Genomic DNA, 20,522 nt, shown 5'->3' on the forward strand with positions numbered 1-20,522 from the left:
GGCTAGCGGAGTGAGCCAAACGCGCCGAACGCGATTTTTTTTTTCTTCTCGTGAGTACATTACGTGCATTGAAACAGTTTCTTCCGTATTAGTGATGAATAATATCGTTAACATCGGCAAGTTTGCGGCAATAACGTAGCCATGTCCACTTTGAGGGGACAGAAATAGGTGGGCGCGCTTAGCTGCCAGTGACAGAAACACATGACGGGCATGCTGCGGAAACCGCGGCATCTGTCTTCACTACTTTCCGCTAAGGGTGGGCGAATATCTTAGCTGTGTTACAAGCGTCGGCGTATGAATAGGGTACACTTTTAACGTATCAGAGTAAACGTGGCTACTATCATTGCCGCGCGCGATTTGTTGCGTGCTCACGAGTGCAAAAGCAGATGAAAAGAATCGAAATGCGCCTTTATTGTTTTTGTTGACATCAGCCATTATAAAGCCAACCCATAATAAAGGAAAGTTTGGTTGTACCTCATTTTGTCATGGAAGTGCGGAAAGTGATGAAAGTAATGAAATGAGGCATCTACTTAAGAATGTTTAGTGCGTGCAGGCCGCTTGGCTTGTCTTGAAGAGTCGTTCGCGTAGCATTCGACAGGTGGTAAGCGCGATCATTATTCGCTAGACTTAGCACACGACATATCGCTGCGGCAAGTTCGGGGTGCGATCATTACGCGGGAAATAAAAAAAAATCGAATTTTGACGACAAATTTTAGGGGTGCGATCATTACGCGAGTGCGATCATTATGCGAGTAAATACGGTATCAGCAAAATGTGTGGGGATTGAGGTGCCTCCCTGCGCCTCGTTCCCCAGCTTGCGCGTTGTGCTTATTTATTTATTTATTTATTTATTTATTTATTTATTTATTTATTTCGTGTACCCTCAGGGCCATTGGCATTGGAGAGGGGAGTGCTTAGCTCAATCTCCGGGAACCACCGCCGTAACGGCAACGTGGCGGGCACGACTAGCGCGCCGGAGCTAATTTCCTGTGCAAACCTTGCTTCTCTCTCCCCGGCTAGATTCACCGCGCAAGCAAGTGTCATCGGGACACGCCCTGATTGGCCTCTCGAGTTACGGCCACCGGGCACCTTCTCCACTCGAGCTCTCTTCCCCTGAGCACTTTATCACCGTGGCAGATGCTCACAGGCCCACAACAAGCTCACTACATGGGACCTTTGCTCTCATGTCATCTCGTTCTCGCGCTTGGTGGACCGCTTACCAGTTAGCCCTAGCACAGCAGGCAGACATACTCAATCGGTCTTGCAGTAAGCCTTTGCCCATAAGCGCCATGACTGTCGCACTGTGCTGTATCTTGGGTGAATAAACCCACGTTCGTTGGCGATCTGACTCTGGAGCCTACTCTGCGCTGCGTCGGAGAGTCAATGAACGCTGCCATAGCACATTTGTGCGTTGCAGAGTGGAGGAGCGTCATGCCTTTCCTGACCGCCGCTGGTAGGGTGAACCTTGTACAAACCCATCTCCACAAATAGCAATCGTGTCTAAACAAAAATACTTATACTTCATTGATCTCTGAAGCAAGAAACTTACTGTCGCATATATGCAACATTAGGAAACACTGTACCTGAGGAAAACTTCAAGTGGTAACAAAGAAAACACATCTGGGGGCTGTACACCTTGTGATCTATTAACTAAATAGTTTTACACAATACTGCTGCCATTTCCTTCTGCATGGTTCTTTAAGGTGCAGTTGCTTAAGCTGCAAAAGTTTTCCTGTTGCAGCTTATGAGTGCCCCAAAGCACAGTAATCGGAACTTGCCTGAGAATGTTGGGCAGCCTGTCTGGTGAGATTTCATGCATCAGCTTGTGGAACAGCCCAAACAGTTCTCTTCTACAAACTGGCAGCCTGTATAATGAACACACAAGATGAATACTTAGGAGTAAACGTGGATGTGGCTGAACTTTCAGAGTTTCACTTTGCAGCTTCTTTCATTCCCTCACACCATAGTTCTTCCCCATGCACATAACCAGCATGCAGAAAAAGTGAAAAAGATACTGTAATTTGACACTGCATCTAGAGAAGGCACACTTAATATACATACAAAAACAAAAGCAGCATCTAACGGTATCAAACACTTATTGGTTAGTCTCCTTTCATTGCTCGGAATGCAGAATGATGAGTATCTGGTCACGCACCTAGCCACTGGTTTGCAGAGGTTCTTGCGAGTAATTCCTTGCTTGTAGCCATTGACTCCAACATAAACTGCCTTGTCTGATCCCAGCCACCACATGATACCTGAAAAACACAACCATGTGACACACAGTTACTGAAATACTACATATTCTGGCAATAAAAGCAAATTTGAAGTCACAAGACATATTCTCTAACATTTACAGAGCTTGTACAACGTCATTTGAAATTACTGTATGCAACTATAATTTTTTTCATGCTTGTTCACAGAAGGGAGTCACAGGCACAATGTGTTTTTTGCAGTGATTAAGCATTACCAATTGTATAGGTCAAGCAAGGCGACCTTGAAATTAAATCTTGATTAATGGAAAACGAGATATCCACCCAATCGTACCAATTGCTACAAAGGAAACCTATATGGGTTCCTCGAAAGAAATGCCTCGCAGTTGAAGAAAAATTCGTTCTGGTCTGGGACTAATTTTCCCTAAATTAATTACTACTCTTCACATTGCGGGTTACCGCAGAACTATTACGTTAAATTAAATCCTGGACAAAAAAAGTGTTGCAATAACAGATATTGAAAAAAACTGCTAAAAGGTGCAAAATAAGCTGATGGCGTGAATCACACGAACATTTTCATGTAAAAGGGAAAATAATGAGATCTCCCAATGAACAGAAACTCACTTGAAGCACATGGCACAGCAGAATCAGCGTTGTTTTCAACAGCTTTAAGGCGAGAATGGCAAAACATTTTCGTGCTGTAGTGAAACTCAATGGGTGGGATATCGTCTGAAACTGAGAGCCTCTCATGAAGTGCTCGCTTCATGGCATCTTCACTGTATGGGCACCTAAAGAAAAACAATATCCGAGTGCAGTCTATCACAAACAAAGAAAGCTGATACAAAAATGCTGAAGCATGCTTCTGTATTGGTAAAAATAACTACTATATTTAATGAGAACCCCTTCCCAACCTAATTGGCACATACTAGACAGTGGGAATCACTGCACAAAAGATATGGCACAAGTGCATGGCAATGTGTACTTCACTATTTGCAGTGGTACATGGCAGTGATTAAATTTAGCTGACAGACAGTGTTTGTAATATTCATACTTTTTTTGTCTTGTGTCTTTAAAGCAATGACTCTCACGGTATAAAATCAATAAGATGATTGAAGTTTCAGTGCTGAGGTCCAAAAGACCATGTTATGCTGAATTATGCACACATAAAAATGTCAATTAAGAAATAAAGTGATGGGTACGAAAGGCTTGCTTTTCACGAATGAAAACATTGCACTGCCTAAAAGTGCCACTAAACGAAACTAGAGTTCTTTTCCAGAGAAATATAGCAGAGCAAAGTGAAAAGGACCTATTAAGAGCTTCCGCACCCTGCAACAATCACCGAGGACAAACGCAGTGGTTCTTCGCCTGCAAGAAAATGAGACAGCAGTGCCCCCTCAAGGCCACAGCTGTGCCATTTGGCCATTTTATCACTACATGACATGGAGAGCGATGTAGCGCCTCTGCCAGGCTTGGTCCGGGCCACACCCAGTTGGTGGTAGTCTACACCAGGCAGCTTCTTGTCCTGGGCTGTACCTGGCACACACTTGGCACCAGTCCTGCACACACAAGCAACTCTTCTACTTAAGACATGCATATGTGGGTAGAATTTTTGCACGGGCACAGTTGCACATGCCACCCTTGCATCAGCTTACCACTCTCATGATGCAAACTTCCTATTATCTGTGAACTTTTCTCCCCCAAATCAGCATGGTTTCTGGAAATTATGCCAAGCATAGCAGTTCTTCCTGAAGTATTCATTTAAACCTCGTCTGCAATATTCCAACTGATGCCCTATGTTTAGACAAAAACATGGCGTCTGATGCAGTACTACACCCTTGTCCCGTACTTTTAAGTTGTCATACCTAAATGCTTATACCCTCATGTTTTCAATTGAATTTAAAGTTTCCTAACTTACAGTAAGCAGTTTGTATACACCAACCACTCATCTGTACTTTCATTCATTCTGTCTGGTGTGCTCCAGAGCAGTGTCCTCAGGCCCTTCCCATTTTTAATATATATATAGCATTTGTGTGTCACACAGCTCATTTCCCCGAATTCTGGTAAGACTACATATTTATTTTGAAGAATTGTCCTGGCAAACTCATGCAACCGATGTCATCGATTCTGTGAACATCTTTGGATATTTGTACTAACTTCTTCACAGCACTGTCATCAGTAAGATTACTTACCTATAAAGCTCCTATACAGCCAAAATTTGAATATGCATGCTCTATATTCTGCCCATGTAATTCTAATCTCACTAAAGCCCTCAAATACATTGAGAAAAGGGCTGCTATACTCATTCTATTGGATTAGTACTTGTATCACACTAGCATCTCCTCTTTAAAATCTCCTCTTTAAAACGAAGTCACCAAATGCACGGGTTAATAAGAGCGCGTGTTAGCACTGTACCGCCGATGCAGTTCTGCTGCATACACCGATGCACTGCCGTTTCCGCTACAGTTTTTGCAATCCTAAATTCCCCTTGGAAACGTACAAAGCTAAAGTCTGACTAACTTTTCAGTACTTTCTTTTTTCATGTTACTAGAGAGAGGTGCCACATGATATATTTAAAAGCAGAGCAGCGCCAGTCAAAGTAGATGAGTGCTGGCATTAAGGCCGGGTTTAGTCCTCTGCGGCGTAAGCATAGTAAGAAAGAATTCAGATGCAAGAAGGGACCACGTTGTGAAACAAACAAATCATTCGGCGTGTTAAGTGTTAAGTTAAGCATCGAGGTTTGATGTATTCCCAAACGTGACATGAACTCTTCAGCGAAAAATGGAACAAAAATACCATATGCAGCAACTATCAGCAATTCTCGCCCTGAACTACCTATATTCTAAACACATTTCCCAAAAAACCACAATGTCTTATATGCCCTTGGGTGAAAAGAATAAAGCTGTTAAAGAAGCACTTGCTTGGTATCATTCCAATAAGGCACAGCATGATTTATTCTCCTTACAAATGAGGCAGGGTGAAAACCTCGCGGCTCAAAAGAATCAACAAGAGTTATGCATGAAGCAACTAGCAACAGTTACATGTGCGAAACCACGCATAAAATAGATGTAAAAACATGAAGTGCGTGACAGCTGGTGCGAGGATTTACCGGGCCACATAAAACCAACAATTTCAGTTCTTGCAAACTTCAGCAGCTTTAACGTACAACACAATGCGTTCGTGCAGTCGTGTTGACTAGCTAGCACAACGCTTTAAAGAAGCGGACAACAACATAAGCGGCAAACGCCATTCCGAACTTTATCGAAATGCCTTTAAACCGCATGCTGCACTGCAGACGAACTTTGTCGCTTACGCGTCTAACTATGATCGAGTGGAAAAAAACACCAACGCGACAAAGGAAAGGATGAGAACAATAAATTTCCCGCTGAAGCAACAATCTATTGCTACCGTTGCTCCCATTGATGTGACTTTGCGGGGAATGATTAGAACCGTATCGCCGGCATGTTTTCGCCGGTATTTGAGCCCCCCCCCGCAACAATTCTTCGAGATTCCTTGAAGCTTTGGCCACCCCACACATGCAAAGGCTGTTGCCTATTTTGCTCTGAAAATGTGAATAAGAGAGAGAAGCACTATCAATGACACAACAAACTATGGCGCGCGGCTGGCTGCTCTCCCGTGTGTTCTGCGCAAGGCCGCCACCAGTGGCGCGTCCATCGGCGCACACTACGCGTATAAAGTTATCAGATGTCTTGCCTTTATAGAGTTTGTTCACAAAGCTGGTGCCCTAAGCTGACCAAGTAGAATGAAAATACAGCTTACAATTCTGCAAGATGGAAACAACTAGTACTAGTCTGTCCATACAGTGCAGCTTTTATATCTCTGAATTCAAATAAAATGATGTGTACTTGTCACGGCTTGTCACTCGTTCGCCTTCGGCTCGAAGATGTCAACGGGGTATAGTACAAGCCAGATGGTCGCTCTGTACTCAAGCAAACACAGTGAAGGAGTCAGAGTCGAGAGAAAGAGAGAAAAAAAGGTATTTATAAACTGACAATGACACACAATTTAAACGAAATACAAAAAACACAAGAACACTAACACACATGCACTTAATCTCAATCAATGATGAAGACGAAAGAAATACAATGAACAGTTAACAGTGGATATAGAAATTAACACTACACAAAACACACTTAATGGTGGTCAACTGAAAGAGTTCAAAAGAAAACAAATGACAGCATACGCATGGCGGGGCAGCAGCAGCAAATCCATAGAGCATGGAGCCAACGGCAGAGCTTTCCCGAAGAACGCTGGCAAGCCGATCTCGTTATGGTGTATGCGACTGCTGGGCTGGGTTTCCTGGGTGTCTAGGTCCGACGCCTTCACTCAAGCAGGTTGAGCTAACTTGAGGGGAACTACCATGAGCTTCGTTGCAGATGTTGGTTTGTCTTCTCTTACGTCAACTAGTAACTCGCAGTTCAAACACGGCTAGGCGGCCCAGGCGATACTGGATGGCACTAGCTCCTTGACGCTTCTCAACAGATTGTAGGCTCAGCTTCTAGACTGCCTAGCTTAGTCTAAAACCTGCATTTAAATAACTTCTCCTTTCCCTAGTTCCCTGTGTTGTGGAACGGCAGATATTGGCGACAATCCAATCTAGTTCACCCAATTGTATCCTGGCTCCTCCCAAGGTCTTGGCTGCGCCCCTTTTAATTAGGGGAGAGGGAAGGAGTGATTCCCCCCTGCTGTTAGAGGTCGCACACTTGTATTTGCAGCACACACGCACACCCTTGAGCCCGTGGTGGGCCTCTATTGTCCGTTCACAAACACAGGAGAAATGACGGCAGCCGGCCATACAGTGCTGTCGGCGCACATACACTGTCAGCAATTCGTGAACACAGGATTGCACAGAGACACCACATATTTTGGAATATTCGCATCCCTGCCTTCTTAGCAAGCTCCTCAATGCACACGCGGGGCAGAGAATACACAGGGGTTCCTACAAAAAGCCGTCGGGGCGTAACGGTCGTGCCGATGACAAAAAGACAATAATCTCTAAACCTGCCTTCGACTTCTTTCGGTCGCTTGCCCGAGTGGCCGGCAATAACCGTCTTGCTCACCGGTTCCTATTCCTAGGACTTTTTGGTGCCTATTGATCGGTGCTTCGCCGAATCGAATAATGCCACACAGTGACAGTACTCCACATGAAGCTCAGTGCTTTCAAGCCACAACACGGGCAAACTAACATGTGATCAAGGCCAATGCTTCAACAGCAGCATGTCCAAGCTATCATTCACAACAGTTTAGCTTCATGCACCTTGCAAGGCCTTCAAACCATGCCATGCAGAGGCTTCGGACACACAACACTGTTTGTGTGCTGCAACATTCTTCAGCCTTTATAACATAGCACCATGCGGGAAAAAAAGCTGCACCTACGACATAAGCAGCTGGGTAAATTACGTAAAACATGCTGCCATTATTGCCATGTACCGCACAGCGCAGTGGCTACAAATAACTGTCACAGCACCAAGGCAACAAAAAACATGCATTTTTTCCCAGTAAAATACAGGAAATTAGTGAGAGCGCAGCTGTGTGACTTCGCTCAACCTTCGCTCAAAGGTGTAGACTTTCTCTCCTACCCTTGCTCGCCGAGTCAGGCAACAAAGTAACAAAATGGTGCGGTCTTTAGCTTATTCAGGGAGCTTAGTTGTTGCCAGATCAACATTGAGCGGTGGCTCTGCTGCTTACCTATATATGTCCTCAGGGTCCAATCTGGGTCGTTTTGAAGCGGTTGCATCATTTTCCGTATCTTCAACTGGAGCTAGAGATAACACATCCCCATTTTTGGGGAAGATGGAGGCATCACCACCTAAAAGAAGTCACAGTTTCATTGAAAGGCAAAGCACTGATAGCGATAGCAAAGTACTGCACAACTGCATTAAGTAAGGTTCATAGTGTTATCTGCCCTATATCTGCATTAAACATTCGTTTATTAAATTAGCAAGTATGGTGTCATGCACGCAAAGGCAAATATGAACCTATCTCACTCAATGACCACATACACATGCTGTCGCAACACTGGCATGGTGGAGAACACAAACTGAGCTGCCTCTCCCTTCAACACGTCCCCGAAGCTTGAGATTACGTGACCTCTAGCACTAGGCACATGCAAAGCCAGTGCACATGCAGCCACCAGCCATCTCAGCTCGCCTTTGCTTCTGCTGGAGATTACTTCCAAGATTGGCCGCGCACAGCTGGGCTAGAGGAGAAGACGCGCGCTCACCTCAGCCCCCCCTCCCATCCCTTGCACACACAAGAAGATGGCATGCATCAAGCCTACATCCTTCTCGGGTAAGCATTGCACCCTTCCCTCGCATCCACAGCGTACAATGTGCACGGCACGATAGGATCTTATTGCACTTGGACTTTGTACGGAACTTCACGACAACGCTGATAATGATGGAGAAAATTTACCTGGAATGTCCATATAAATGCGATCACAATAAAACAAGGAGGCCCAATGGGTAAGAACAAACAAAAATTAGTTATCATTCAAAAAAAAAATTTAAAAAGGTACAGTGCAGCTACTCTGCAGCCTGAATTACTTCACTATTTGCCACGCATGCATTGCACAAACCTAAAGCGCTGCTCACATGGAGTATGACTTGAGAAGAAGTGAATCCTCAGGCCTGGTTTCAACCGACATTCAAATACAGAGGAGCCTGTGGTTTCAAAAACAGATGAATCTTCACCACATGCCAACTTCAGAAGTTCAGAGTAAGCAAACCTGTTAAATGACAAGGACACATCGCTTAAAATGGGTAAGAAGCTACCTGAACAAAAAAGAAAAAGACGAACAACCATGTGTTTCTTATATTCCTCTCGCCCACGGTTTCCCTAAATGGATTCCATGAATGGCCAGATCACATGTGCACATTAATAAGGCTCCAAGGGCATAGATATAGCAAGTTATTCAGAATAGTTTTGAGGATTAAAGATAACATGGTACATCATAAACATTGGAAGTACTGTGCCACAGCAACACTGCTCTGGTTATTCTTCTCTAGCACACACATTTCCTCAACGCTTAATGAAGGTCATTAGGGCTCCCCAGAGCCAAGGAATTTGGAGAGAACTGTTTTAGCAACCTGTTTTCGTAACAGCCAGTTAACACTTCAGTTTTCAAAATAAGTATGTACCACTTTCTTTTTCTTTATATATTCTGCCTTTGCAGCCTTAAATATTTACACCTCTTGTGTAAAGCAGGAAGTTGGGCAGTCGTGGTATGTATGTGTTCATCTTCAAGATGTCAGGCTAGGTGGACGAAATGTAAAAACAAGCGATGCAAGATGACAGTGACAGTGCAGTCCAGCATCCCTCTCTTCTTATCTGGCTCGATCATGTTTCCAATTAAGCATTCCATTTTTTTTTTTTCATCAGTTACAAAACCAAGTGGCGGCATATATTATAGCTACCCCACTAAGAAGCAACTCTCAACTTTGCAAATACTTCTTCTAATTGGAGCTGAATGAAATTAATAACACTTTCCAGCCAGCTAAAGTGACTGGCATCTTTGGATTAGATGTTGAAATGCCCAGACAGTATAGTTGCGCTGCCTTCGAAGTCAAGGTTGGTTGGAAATTCTGAATATGCATTAGGGCACCATGTTTATAACTCTTGATCGATGTATCACATAAAGAAAAGGTTAATATTCATAAAGCAACATGTAGCCACTAGTAACCATCAGTTTATGTGGAACTACTTGCACTGGCAAGTACAAAACAATCAGTGGCATTCAAAGTTGGTGAGGATGGGGGCACTGGAAAGTTGGGAAAGGAGTTACCCAACCCCATTTGCAGAATGATTTTGTTTGCAAGTTTTATCACTAAGCCGGTGCCCCGCCACTTGGCCCCTAGTATACTAAACACTTCCAGTACACCTGTAAAAGTGTATGGCCAAGAAAAGTAAGGGACAAAGCAGGGACCACATCATACAAAAGACGTGCATAACTAAATATTTACACCTTCAACGTTAGCAATTCACATATTTCTCTTACAAGTTTTACTTGTAGGATCTTGACCCTTTGCGCAGAGATTGATAGCTGCACTGCCATAAAATCAACAAAAGATACTTGTGGCACTGTAGCGTGAAATGAATTGACCATAATGAAAGCATAAAAAAAGGACATTTAAGAAACACCACACTTGAGGCTACTGAAGTGTTCCAACATGAAAAGTAGAGAAAGAAACTGCAATGGGTGCAGTCACTCCACTACTGAATCCACCAATGACAGAAAAATGGCCCTCTTAACCGTAGCTTTTACTGTGAAGCCATGCGAGAAACTTAATACACATCCCACAAAGGTTACAGCCAGGCTACACTTTAAGTTTAAGAAAAAGGGGGGAAGGGGTGAGGGGACGGGGGTGTCAGCACAAAGATATGTCAGGCCCTTAAATATCTGTATGTAAGCATGGTGTTAACTATTGATGCATGTGGTATAAGTAAAGAAATTGAGCAAGTACACTGAAGAGGTGCATCTACAGTCAATGTTACCGCAATCTGTATTCATTGGCATAACATACCTGAGAAAGCACCTTCGGGCTAACACTTCTGCATGGTTGTCAATCACCTGGTTGCCTAGAATGAAATAAGAAAGACAATATGTTTTGTGAAACTAAACCCAGCTATCGACCCAACTGAATTTTGGCATAACATTTTTTAACCCCCCCCCCTTTCCCTTAACCCCCCAAATCATTCTGGAAGAACATGCCAAATTTCCCAATTTTTCTTTTTTATGAAGCCATGAATTTTGCTACGTCATTCTGATTCTGAAAATATATCGCTTGGTTCTTGATATTTGATTACATGTTATCGAGTTTTGCAATGAAATTGGTGCGGGGTTCTTTTTTTTTGCATCATCATGATACGCAGTCATTAAGTTGCACATCGGGTACTTCAATGCTGAATTGGCAGCACAGTAATCAACTATTCGGGAGGGCGACACACTGCAGGAATAGACAGGCAATCAATGAAACATAAGGCATTGTTGACAATGATAAAGTTTAATTCACCAAGCATCTGCAACCACCAAGGCCAGCAGGCACTCGTAGCAGCTAAGCCCAGTCGGGGTGAGAGAGGGAGATACAGACTGCGCGCTGGTTTCCAAGAGCAAGATGGCGGCACCCGCACGCACACATCACGCGACTGCCTCGCTGATGACAACCCATCTCACCCCGTCGCGTCGCGGCGCTGTATCTGCTCCGTCAAGGTGCATTAGTGACGTGGCATCACGGCGATACCCATTCTGCTTATGCCACACCTGGCGCGCTATCGAAGCACCAGGTGTTCTGTTTCGCCTGCTCTGCTTCGTCAAGGTGCGCACGTGATGTGGCGTCACAGCCAATGGGAATTTAGGAGCTGTTTCGCTGCTACAGATGCCGGCTTTCTCAATCAATGGGCCAGTTGATGCTTTCACATCAGAATAAAGACACAGGACACACTAGAATCAAAGTCTGCCAACTACGTTCCATGGCAAAATAGAAGGCAAATATGAATGAACAAGCAAAGCAATATCACATGGTTTTTCTCTTTGAGGTAAAGTGAGTATGCTTGACTTTTCTTAAATATTCACTTGCTCAATTTTCTTCGTATGTTCAATTTCCTTATCACATTGCTGCTGGCAATGACCTACATGTCATGTGATTGGAATGCCATTTGAGCATGTTCGCTATTCTGGTAAATGCAAGTAGACTGGGCATCTTACTGGACAAGCGGAGGTGTAAACACGAAACACGTAAACCACCTGGTTACGTAGAGCTGAACCAGACAAATACAGCTAATATTGCAGTAAGCAAGTGTATTTCACTTTGTTCTCGTGTACATTTTTGGCAATAACACAATTACACTGCAGCCAAAATTTACACCAGCAGCAAAGTAGAATACACTTGGTTACTGCAATATTAACTCTGTCTTTGTCTGATTTAGCTCTGTGTCACCAGGTGGCTGCACTGTGCAGGCCATCTATGTTTGTGCCTCCACTCATCCAGTAAAATGTCTAGTCCTCTTGCATTTACCCAAATACCACACATTAAATCTCTTCGATTTCTCCACTTGTCATGTTGCTTGTTCTGTTGTGCTTGCTACAGTCCGTGTTTTTGTCCAAGTCCTGTCCTTAGTCTTATGTCAAAGCACAGTGTTTTAAGATGTCCTCAAACCAACTGACCCATACAACACCAAGTAAACAAGGCTATGTCATCGTACCATGATAATACTGCCATTGTATGACCCCCGCAATTAACAATGCAAACCTCACCTTCTATATTCTCCCCTGATATGCAATGTTCATTGCCAAGCAAATACCAAATGCTTAAAGTAATGAACAAATAACCGGCCGCTACTACCTGCTTCAGTGTTTACCTTTAACATCTCTTCAGCTATTTTGCACATGTACAAAATAAATTTCTACTATGCTGAATGTATACTGAAATGTTAGACACAGGGTAAACAACTGTGACTTCTCACTCTAAATAACAAGGCTTTAGCAACATACCACAAAGCTGCCTTCTTGACAAAGATGTCTGGTGCCCTAGAAAACTGCATTTCAGTTGTTGATAAAGGATACATGTAGAAGCATAACTAAGTTTAGTACAGATAATTCAACCGCCATCTTAAGAACTTCAACAAGTAGTTGTAACTGTATATCAAATGCAAATTATTGAGTTCATTATCAATGGTAATGCTTTTCCATAAACACTCATAATTAGTACACTTGAAATACTGCAGCACATCACTAAAGTTGCCAGTGAAGCATTTCTTACAAATTCTCCATACCACTATCTCCATACACTACAATGAAAGCTATGGTTCAAATCAAGCAATTGAGAAATGGCTCTCTGTCACAGGAAAATCTTGGTTATTGTGCACCACTAATCCTTCCATGATCCTTCCAATCAACTGGTACTGCAAACAGGAGGATTAGTAGTGGACAAGAAATAAGCTTTGCCAATTTTCACTCCTGAATGGCTTACGTGTCTGATCGCTTTTTCTGTACTACATGCAACTGGTGAGGTGCTATATAAATATTAAGGCTTGATACTATCTTAAATACTGCAACATACCCCTAAAATAACATGCCAAACAAAAGAAATATTCACAATTAGTATCCCCACTTTCTAGCAACTCAAGGTAACATATAGCCATTGTTGATTTGTCTAGAGCACCTGCACCACATGCTTCAAAACATGATGGTGGTACATACAGGTAGCTCAAGACTTAGCAGCATGTGCTGCTGCGTGAAGAATGACTTAATGCTCAAAATGCCAAGAGCTATTTCCAGACAAGCAGATAAGTAGCAGTTAATGTAGCCAGCATATTCCGTCTAGGCACTCTAGACAAACGTGACAAGCAATGTAGTCAATAACCATGATGCACTTTTATCAACTGAAGTTATGAAAGAGTGATATGACATGGGTCCATACCTAGTCTGCAAGCAAGGCCTGTAGGTATGCTTTTTGTACCAGTTGCAAATGATACAATCTGTAATGTAGCTGCAAAACAACACAAGCAGGCATATATATTTCATGACTCTGATCAGAATAAGAGAATGCTATGCCAAGCCACTGGAAACATTTTTGTAATCAATTCCTTTGCGCAAAGGAACTGCTCTGTTCAAAAAGCCAACATTCTTGAAGTGGAATATTATACATAGATTTTTGATGGTTGTAAATCATCACATTAATGCCATGAAGCCAAGGAGCGCATTTTTCATCTTGTTGGAGTTCATTTTATTCATTTCTTCATGGCTCATTCAAGTCGCAAGTACTTGGCTCCACATCACCAGAGGATACCAATAATGATTCTTCATTGTTCTGGTTTATTTTACAAAAGAAACCGTGGAAGGGCAGGCAAAAGGTGTTACTTGCACCTAAGGCCCACACACCGATAAGAAGTAGAAAACAAACGTTGGCATCTGATCAGATGTTTACAGTTATACATTAGCGTAAAATTCAAACCACAGTAAATACAGTGTCAGTACATAAAGCAAAATAGATAGGTGCATAAAATTTCAAAGAAAAATCCAAGAAAGAGAAAGCAACTATGTGGCTGACATCAGTGGTGTAGCTAGAAATTTTTTTTCAGAGGGGGCCCACAATTGACTGAGGAAGGGGAGTGGGGGTCAGGCGGGTGCGGTCGAACATCATTTTATGGCAGGTTTCTTAGTACACAGAAATTAAGCGGGGTAATTAAGGGGGGAGCGGGGACATGTGCAATGCTTTTTCCCCCTCCCCAGCTACACCCCTGGTTGACATGAATATGTTGTGTAATTATGTGGTTAGCTGTGTGCAAATGGCATGCTTAAACTGCACTTCCAACTGATATTTTAGAGCTAGGTTAAGTATGTTGGAGAGCAAGTTTAAAAATTCAGGTATTTAGTAACCTAACCCCTGAAAGTGATAGTACGGTTTCTGTAAACTTAATAGTGATAGAGACAAGGTGTGCATGTGTGTGTGACAATTTAATGTGTCTGAAAGTGTAGTTCGTCACATCTAAAAGGTTGTGGATCTGCACAGCCAACTTCTTTATACACAGCTGCTGCACTTTAAGTAAACCAAACTGGGGAAAGAGCAAAAGCACTGCCCCGTGAGGGTAAATTTTTGATCCCTCAGACAGCTTTCTTTTGCATAGTTAGCAACCTTGCTAGGATAGTATGGGTCGTAGTTCCCCAAACCAACAAGCCATAATGTATATAAGGATGCACAAGGGCTGCAAGTTCAGCAAGAAGAGAGGTGATCGGTGAACAAATAGAAAGGAATGTCAAAGTTTTCCATAACATGCCACTTGCACTGTGCAAATAAATCACTAAATTAAATGCCTAAAATTACCAGTATTTAGCTGTTTGTTAGCTATTTTACTATTTTATGTGAGTTTACTAAATAGCATAAGAGGTGGCATAAGAGGGAAAGCGAGAAGTGAGTGAGAAGATTAAAATTAAGCTTTGATTTCTTAAGCAAGAGAAGAGCAATGTTGTAGGCCATGCATACAGCATTGAGTCTAATGGATGGTTAAAACCCATGCAGCCTACCCCTGCAGCAAAGCTAATTATTATTTGGTATCAAAAAGCATATACGGACAGAGAAGGAAACAGAAAATAATTATTAATCACCACTTCAAGCATTCATATGGATTTCATCAATGCAAAGCCACTAAAATGCATATATGTTCATTGCAACATTAGATAACTGAGTGCTATACTTGCAAGCAAGCGAAAAAAGACAGAGAAGTTGGCTGTGGTAGTGGAAGAAGATGGGTTAAGGTCAGAATAGAGCCTAACATCTAGGCTCTACATCTACATCTATATATACAATGGCATCAGCTCTATCAGTGTTGCTGTATTTGTGTGAACAATACTCACAGAATGAAACACAACAAGAAAACTTTCAATCAGAATGCTTCTTATGCATAATACTCGAGAGTGCAATGTCACATCATTACGCATCTGGTTGTTAAAGGTGGCAAGGACTATGCCCTAAGCATGAGAGCCAAAATTACGCTAACATCACACGAATTGGTGACAGTGGAAACAAAAGTATATGTTTTAGTCAGCCCTAAGTTGATGTGCTTCATTTCGTGACTCCTCTACATCTCATATCCCACGTTACAGTTTTTACATTTTAAAGACATCGTAAACTGCTCTTTCAACAGTAATAAAATGCAAGATATCTCACTTGGCATAAACACTCGTTTATAACTTAATTTTTTTTTCCCCTTATGACATGTATATGGATACCGTAACCTTAAGCATGTGCATAATGCTGTTACACACACAAAACCTGCAGATGGTCAAATCCAGACCTACATGGGCATGAACATTGTACCGACAAAATGCAAAAGGGACCATCTATAAACTAAGACAATCACTATGTTATAATAAAAACCTTCATTTCCACTGCAAATATTGAAGAGTTACTGACACGGTACAGTGCAAACAGGAACCAATACAAGAAGCCCACAGACATTTCACACAAGTTTAGCTAAATGTAAGTCCTTGTGTAAAGAAAAAGTTTTGTGTTTTTAACTAAGAGTGGTCTGTGTTTACACACGCACAGGTTCAAGCAAAAAGGGAGGCGAACAACAAACTGGAAGGATGTATGCCACATTTTTTTTTTTCTGCAACCTGCAGTAGGAAAGCTGGTACAAAATAATGAGGATCGAGTACAGATGAATTTGAATAATGGACAAGGATGCATGAGGTTCTTGTTTGCTTATTTTTGTTGTTGCTGTAAACAGTATAATGAGGTAGGTGTTAAAAGAAATGGGGGCACAAATTAAAGATACGAACAGGGGCCGTGCACACTGTTCGACATAACGGGCCTTCATCCTGATTAAAACTAAGTTACTATGCAATTTTACCTGGATTAGTTTACGAGGACCTTAATTAAATTTAAATTTTACGAGGGCCTTAACAGGGAGAGTGTAAGAGTGGGGTTGAAGATTGCTATGCAGAAGACAAAAATAATGATGAATAACCGAGCAAGGGTAAAAGAGTTCAGGATTGCAAGTCAGGCTCTAGAGTCTGTAAAGGAGTATGTTTACCTAGGTCAACTAATCACAGGAAACCCTGACTATAAGAAGGAAATTCAAAGAAAAAGAAAAATGGGTTGGATCGCATACGGCAGACATCCTGAGCTCCTGACTGGAAGCCTGCCATTATCATTAAAAAGGAAGGTATACAATCAGTGCATTTTACCGGTGCTGACATGTGGGCAGGAGACTTGGAGACTGACAAAGAAGCTTGAGAACAAGTTAAGGACTGCGCAAAGGGCAATGGAACGAAGAATGCTAGGCATAACTTTAAGAGACAGAAAGAAATCGGTTTCGATCAGAGAGCAAACGGGTATAGACAATATTCTAATTGACATTAGGAGAAAAAAATGGCGCTGGGCAGGTCATGTAATTCGCAAATAACCGTTGGACCATTAGGGTGACGCAATGGGTACCAAGAGAAGGGAAGCGCAGTAGAGGACGGCAGAAGACTAGGTGGTGTGACGAAATTAGGAAATTTGAGGGTGCTAGTTGGAAGCAGTTGGCGCAGGACAGGGGTAATTGGAGATCGCAGGGAAAGGCCTTCGTCCAGCAGTGGACATAGAATAGGCTGATGATGATGATGCAATTTTACGTCTCAAATCTTCAACCTTGATGGACGCTTGACGTCATTTAACGTCCACCTGAAGCTCAGTACATGAGTATTTTTGCATGCTGCCCAGCACAGCAGAGAGGCAAAACCACGACCTCTTGCATCGGAACTACAGTATTTTCAGTATATTGGAGCGCTAGGGGATACAAAGTCAGAAAGCGCTATCGGCAGGGAGTACGAAAGAACATAAAAAATACAAAATAACGCAAAAGGAGTACAAACACAGGAGTACACAGACATTATATACCTTGACTTTGCGAAAACATTTGATACAAGTTTCGCACTAAAAATTGTTATATGAGATTAATGCGGTCTATAAAAATCAAACACTCACACAGTGGTTTTCTGCGTATATATCCTCTCATGAACAGTATGTAACTGTTAGAGGTTGTCAGTCCAACATTATTCCCATTGCCTCTGGTGTTCGGTCGACATCATTAGCTGAATTTCTACGCCACTTAGATAATTTCATATATGGCACTAGCACAGGGCGATGAGGTCAGATTGCTGCTGCATAAGATGGCTGTTCTGATTTCTGAGTGATGCATTTTTGTTTTGTTTATGTGTGCATTTCACGAGATGATTTTTTTTTCTTTAACTAATGTATAACTATGGTTTTCAATATGTCCTGTACTGCTTATTTTGCTGTTCAGTTTCGTTTTTTCCATTCCTGTTACAGCCCCTGAATGAGGCTGACAGTATTAATCAAATGAAATGAAAATGCACGAATTAGGTGTTTGGGTATGTTAACCTGCTTACGGACGCCGATTCTAAAACGTTAACGAAATAACCACAACTGTCACCACTGACATTTCAAAATGTGCAGTTACATTATTAAATCCAGTATTTTCTTCGGCACTAATTTAAGAGCGAGAGAAAAGAAAACCCGCAGCATTTCCACAAACTGCCACTTTGAAGAGCCCGCTACGTGCCTTGGTTGACATCCTGCAATAATACCGCAGACAGCAAAGTCCACTCGCAACCTCTGGAAGGCTTTCCGGTTTTTGGAAGGTCATCATATGTTCGGTAACAAACTGAAGTGACCGTTTCTGCGAAGTCGTCTATGTGAGGCATGGCGTTTGCACCAAGGTATAAACCACGACCTACTGGAACTCCAGACCTGCACAGATATCCGGCTTCTATGGGAGCAGCTTGCGCCCACTTTCGTTCAACCGACTGCCGTAGGTGGCGCTTTTATAACCTGTTCGTCTGCTACGCGGTGGGCGGTTGTGCGGCGTTGTAAGTAGTACGGCAGCTGTTGTGTTGCGACGAACTGCTTCTGTAGTTGACGATTTTTGCTAACACAGTGACAGAGATGTCACAAGGCTTTGATCGGTCACTTGGCTCCAAAAGTTGACTCCCCGAACCTAAAAAATGTCGGAGCGTGTAGTCCGCTGCTCTCTAAAATAGCGTCAAATAGCCGCTCCCACTTCCTTTTTCAAGGAGATTATTATAAATCGCATTGTGTGTAGAGTTCGCAACGTACCCAACAGTTTCATTGTACACGTTGTAAAATTCGCGTCTGCGCTCTTTAGAAACTTGAAGCCACCGTAATGTTCGACGACAGAACGATTACCACTCATTTTAACTCTTAAAAGTTGTCCGTGAATGCGTCACGAGTTCAAAAAGTGAATTACGCACACAGCTGCACCGCGTACGTATCTTCAGCACCACCGTTATGCTGCCGCGTACTACGCGGAAAAGCTAGCTTTACAGTTTGAAAAGAGTTCCGTGACACGATTTTTAAGGCCTGCACTGCAGCACGTTTTAAAGCACTGGGGTCGCTTAATTTTTTGCAAGCTTTCTACTGAGCTAGACATCCAACGATATTAAAAACAAGATATGCTCACCTTCCCTTAAAACAGAATCGATCAGACTATTGCACATATCGGGTGGAGCACTTACTAGTGAATACTTTTACTATACTTTTACCAGATCATCTTCCTTTCACTACGGCACACAGTAGTAAATCCTAATGTCATCTACGACATTAGGCTGCCTGTAATCAACTAAAGAAAGCTAGATTATCCTATGAATCTTTTTAAACAATTTTTTCAGTCTCTTAAGGAGGCTAGGAAAGGGAAATTTATGCCGTTGATCTAGCATTGCAGCGGCCACCTATGCTCGTTGTTTACATTTCTTGCACCGCTCATCCTCTTCTAGTTTCACTATTCAAACGCAAAGCATTCGCAAATATGTCTTCTTTTGTATATTTGTGAATTTATTCATTTACCGCCCAAACAAGCACTTTGTGCCTGCCGAAATGGCAAGACAAGCGCTGAACAGATCGCAGAAGCAGACGACAGCGAACAGGTTATGACTAGCGCCACTCTGCTCGTACGTTCTTTCCCTAGCGGCAAAAGAGGCGAACTAGACCAGGCGTGCTGGAGGAGGGAGATCTGTGCAGGTCTGTAGTTCAGTAGGTCGTGGTATAAACGTTGCTGTACACTAGATGACAACGAAGTTTCTTTGCGTTTCAGGCAGAACGCCATGTAATGTCAGTTTCCTTCCTCCATGCCATGTGCAGTGGTTTTAAGCATAGTTTTATAGTGAGAAACTCTATGGTTTTAAGATTTTATATTTTTATCATAGAATAAAGTTTTTATGTACACGCGCCCACGCACCACCATAAGAACATGATGATGATGATGATGGCGGTGCGACAGGTGATACAGTGACCATAAATACCAGTAACTTATTCTCAACGCCTAAAACACCACAACTACTCTATATCAAAAAGTAATTCTCTACATGCAACACAAATTTCGAACTGGATAAAAACGCTAAAAATGTAACAAAACGTTTAACGTTGCTTGTATTTAACACCGACAGCGAATTGTTTCAACAAGAAAATAAAAGCTTATTTTGTAATGTTACACCAGCGCCTCTGGTTACTCCAACGCCTTTTGTCGTTTTTGTCAGAGGCTGTGTGTGCCGTAACTATGGAGCCGGCGTAGCCGTTTGATTCGTTCTGTGGCCTGCGGCTATGCTGCGTCTGCAGGAATCGTGTTCATAACTGTTGCGTTTATCCTTAAGTCCCGTAAATACGGTAACAAATATGGGCAAACGTTACCATTGTGACTACTGCAATAAGACATTTCCTGACAGTGCGAACAACCGCAAGAAACATCTGCAAGGCACTTTTCACACGCGGATGAAGA

General features: G+C 42.5%; 1 protein-coding gene across 2 annotated transcripts in view; it reads right to left on the reverse strand.

Annotated features, from left to right (window-relative positions):
- The window catches only part of Adat1 (Adenosine deaminase, tRNA-specific 1), a 37,633-nt gene extending 17,691 nt beyond the window's left edge, over nt 1–19,942 (reverse strand). Inside the window, exons 1-10 of one of the 2 annotated variants that reach the window (XM_065449994.2) lie at nt 19,790–19,942; nt 18,294–18,449; nt 13,646–13,714; nt 10,751–10,805; nt 8,822–8,955; nt 7,917–8,037; nt 3,536–3,766; nt 2,835–2,998; nt 2,156–2,255; nt 1,779–1,865 (exon numbers count right to left, since the gene is read on the reverse strand). In XM_065449994.2, coding sequence (XP_065306066.2) covers nt 1,779–1,865; nt 2,156–2,255; nt 2,835–2,998; nt 3,536–3,766; nt 7,917–8,037; nt 8,822–8,955; nt 10,751–10,805; nt 13,646–13,714; nt 18,294–18,449; nt 19,790–19,853 — 1,181 coding nt within the window. In that variant the 5' untranslated portion in view covers nt 19,854–19,942. Of the gene's footprint in view, nt 1–1,778; nt 1,866–2,155; nt 2,256–2,834; nt 2,999–3,535; nt 3,767–7,916; nt 8,038–8,821; nt 8,956–10,750; nt 10,806–13,645; nt 13,715–17,695; nt 18,268–18,293; nt 18,450–19,789 lie in introns of those variants that run through there. The other variant, XM_065449995.1, reaches the window with a different exon arrangement.
- Nucleotides 19,943–20,522: the final 580 nt, after the last annotated feature.

Source organism: Dermacentor albipictus, chromosome 1, assembly GCF_038994185.2.
Source record: "Dermacentor albipictus isolate Rhodes 1998 colony chromosome 1, USDA_Dalb.pri_finalv2, whole genome shotgun sequence".
In the NCBI taxonomy this organism is placed as follows: Eukaryota; Metazoa; Arthropoda; class Arachnida; order Ixodida; family Ixodidae; genus Dermacentor; species Dermacentor albipictus.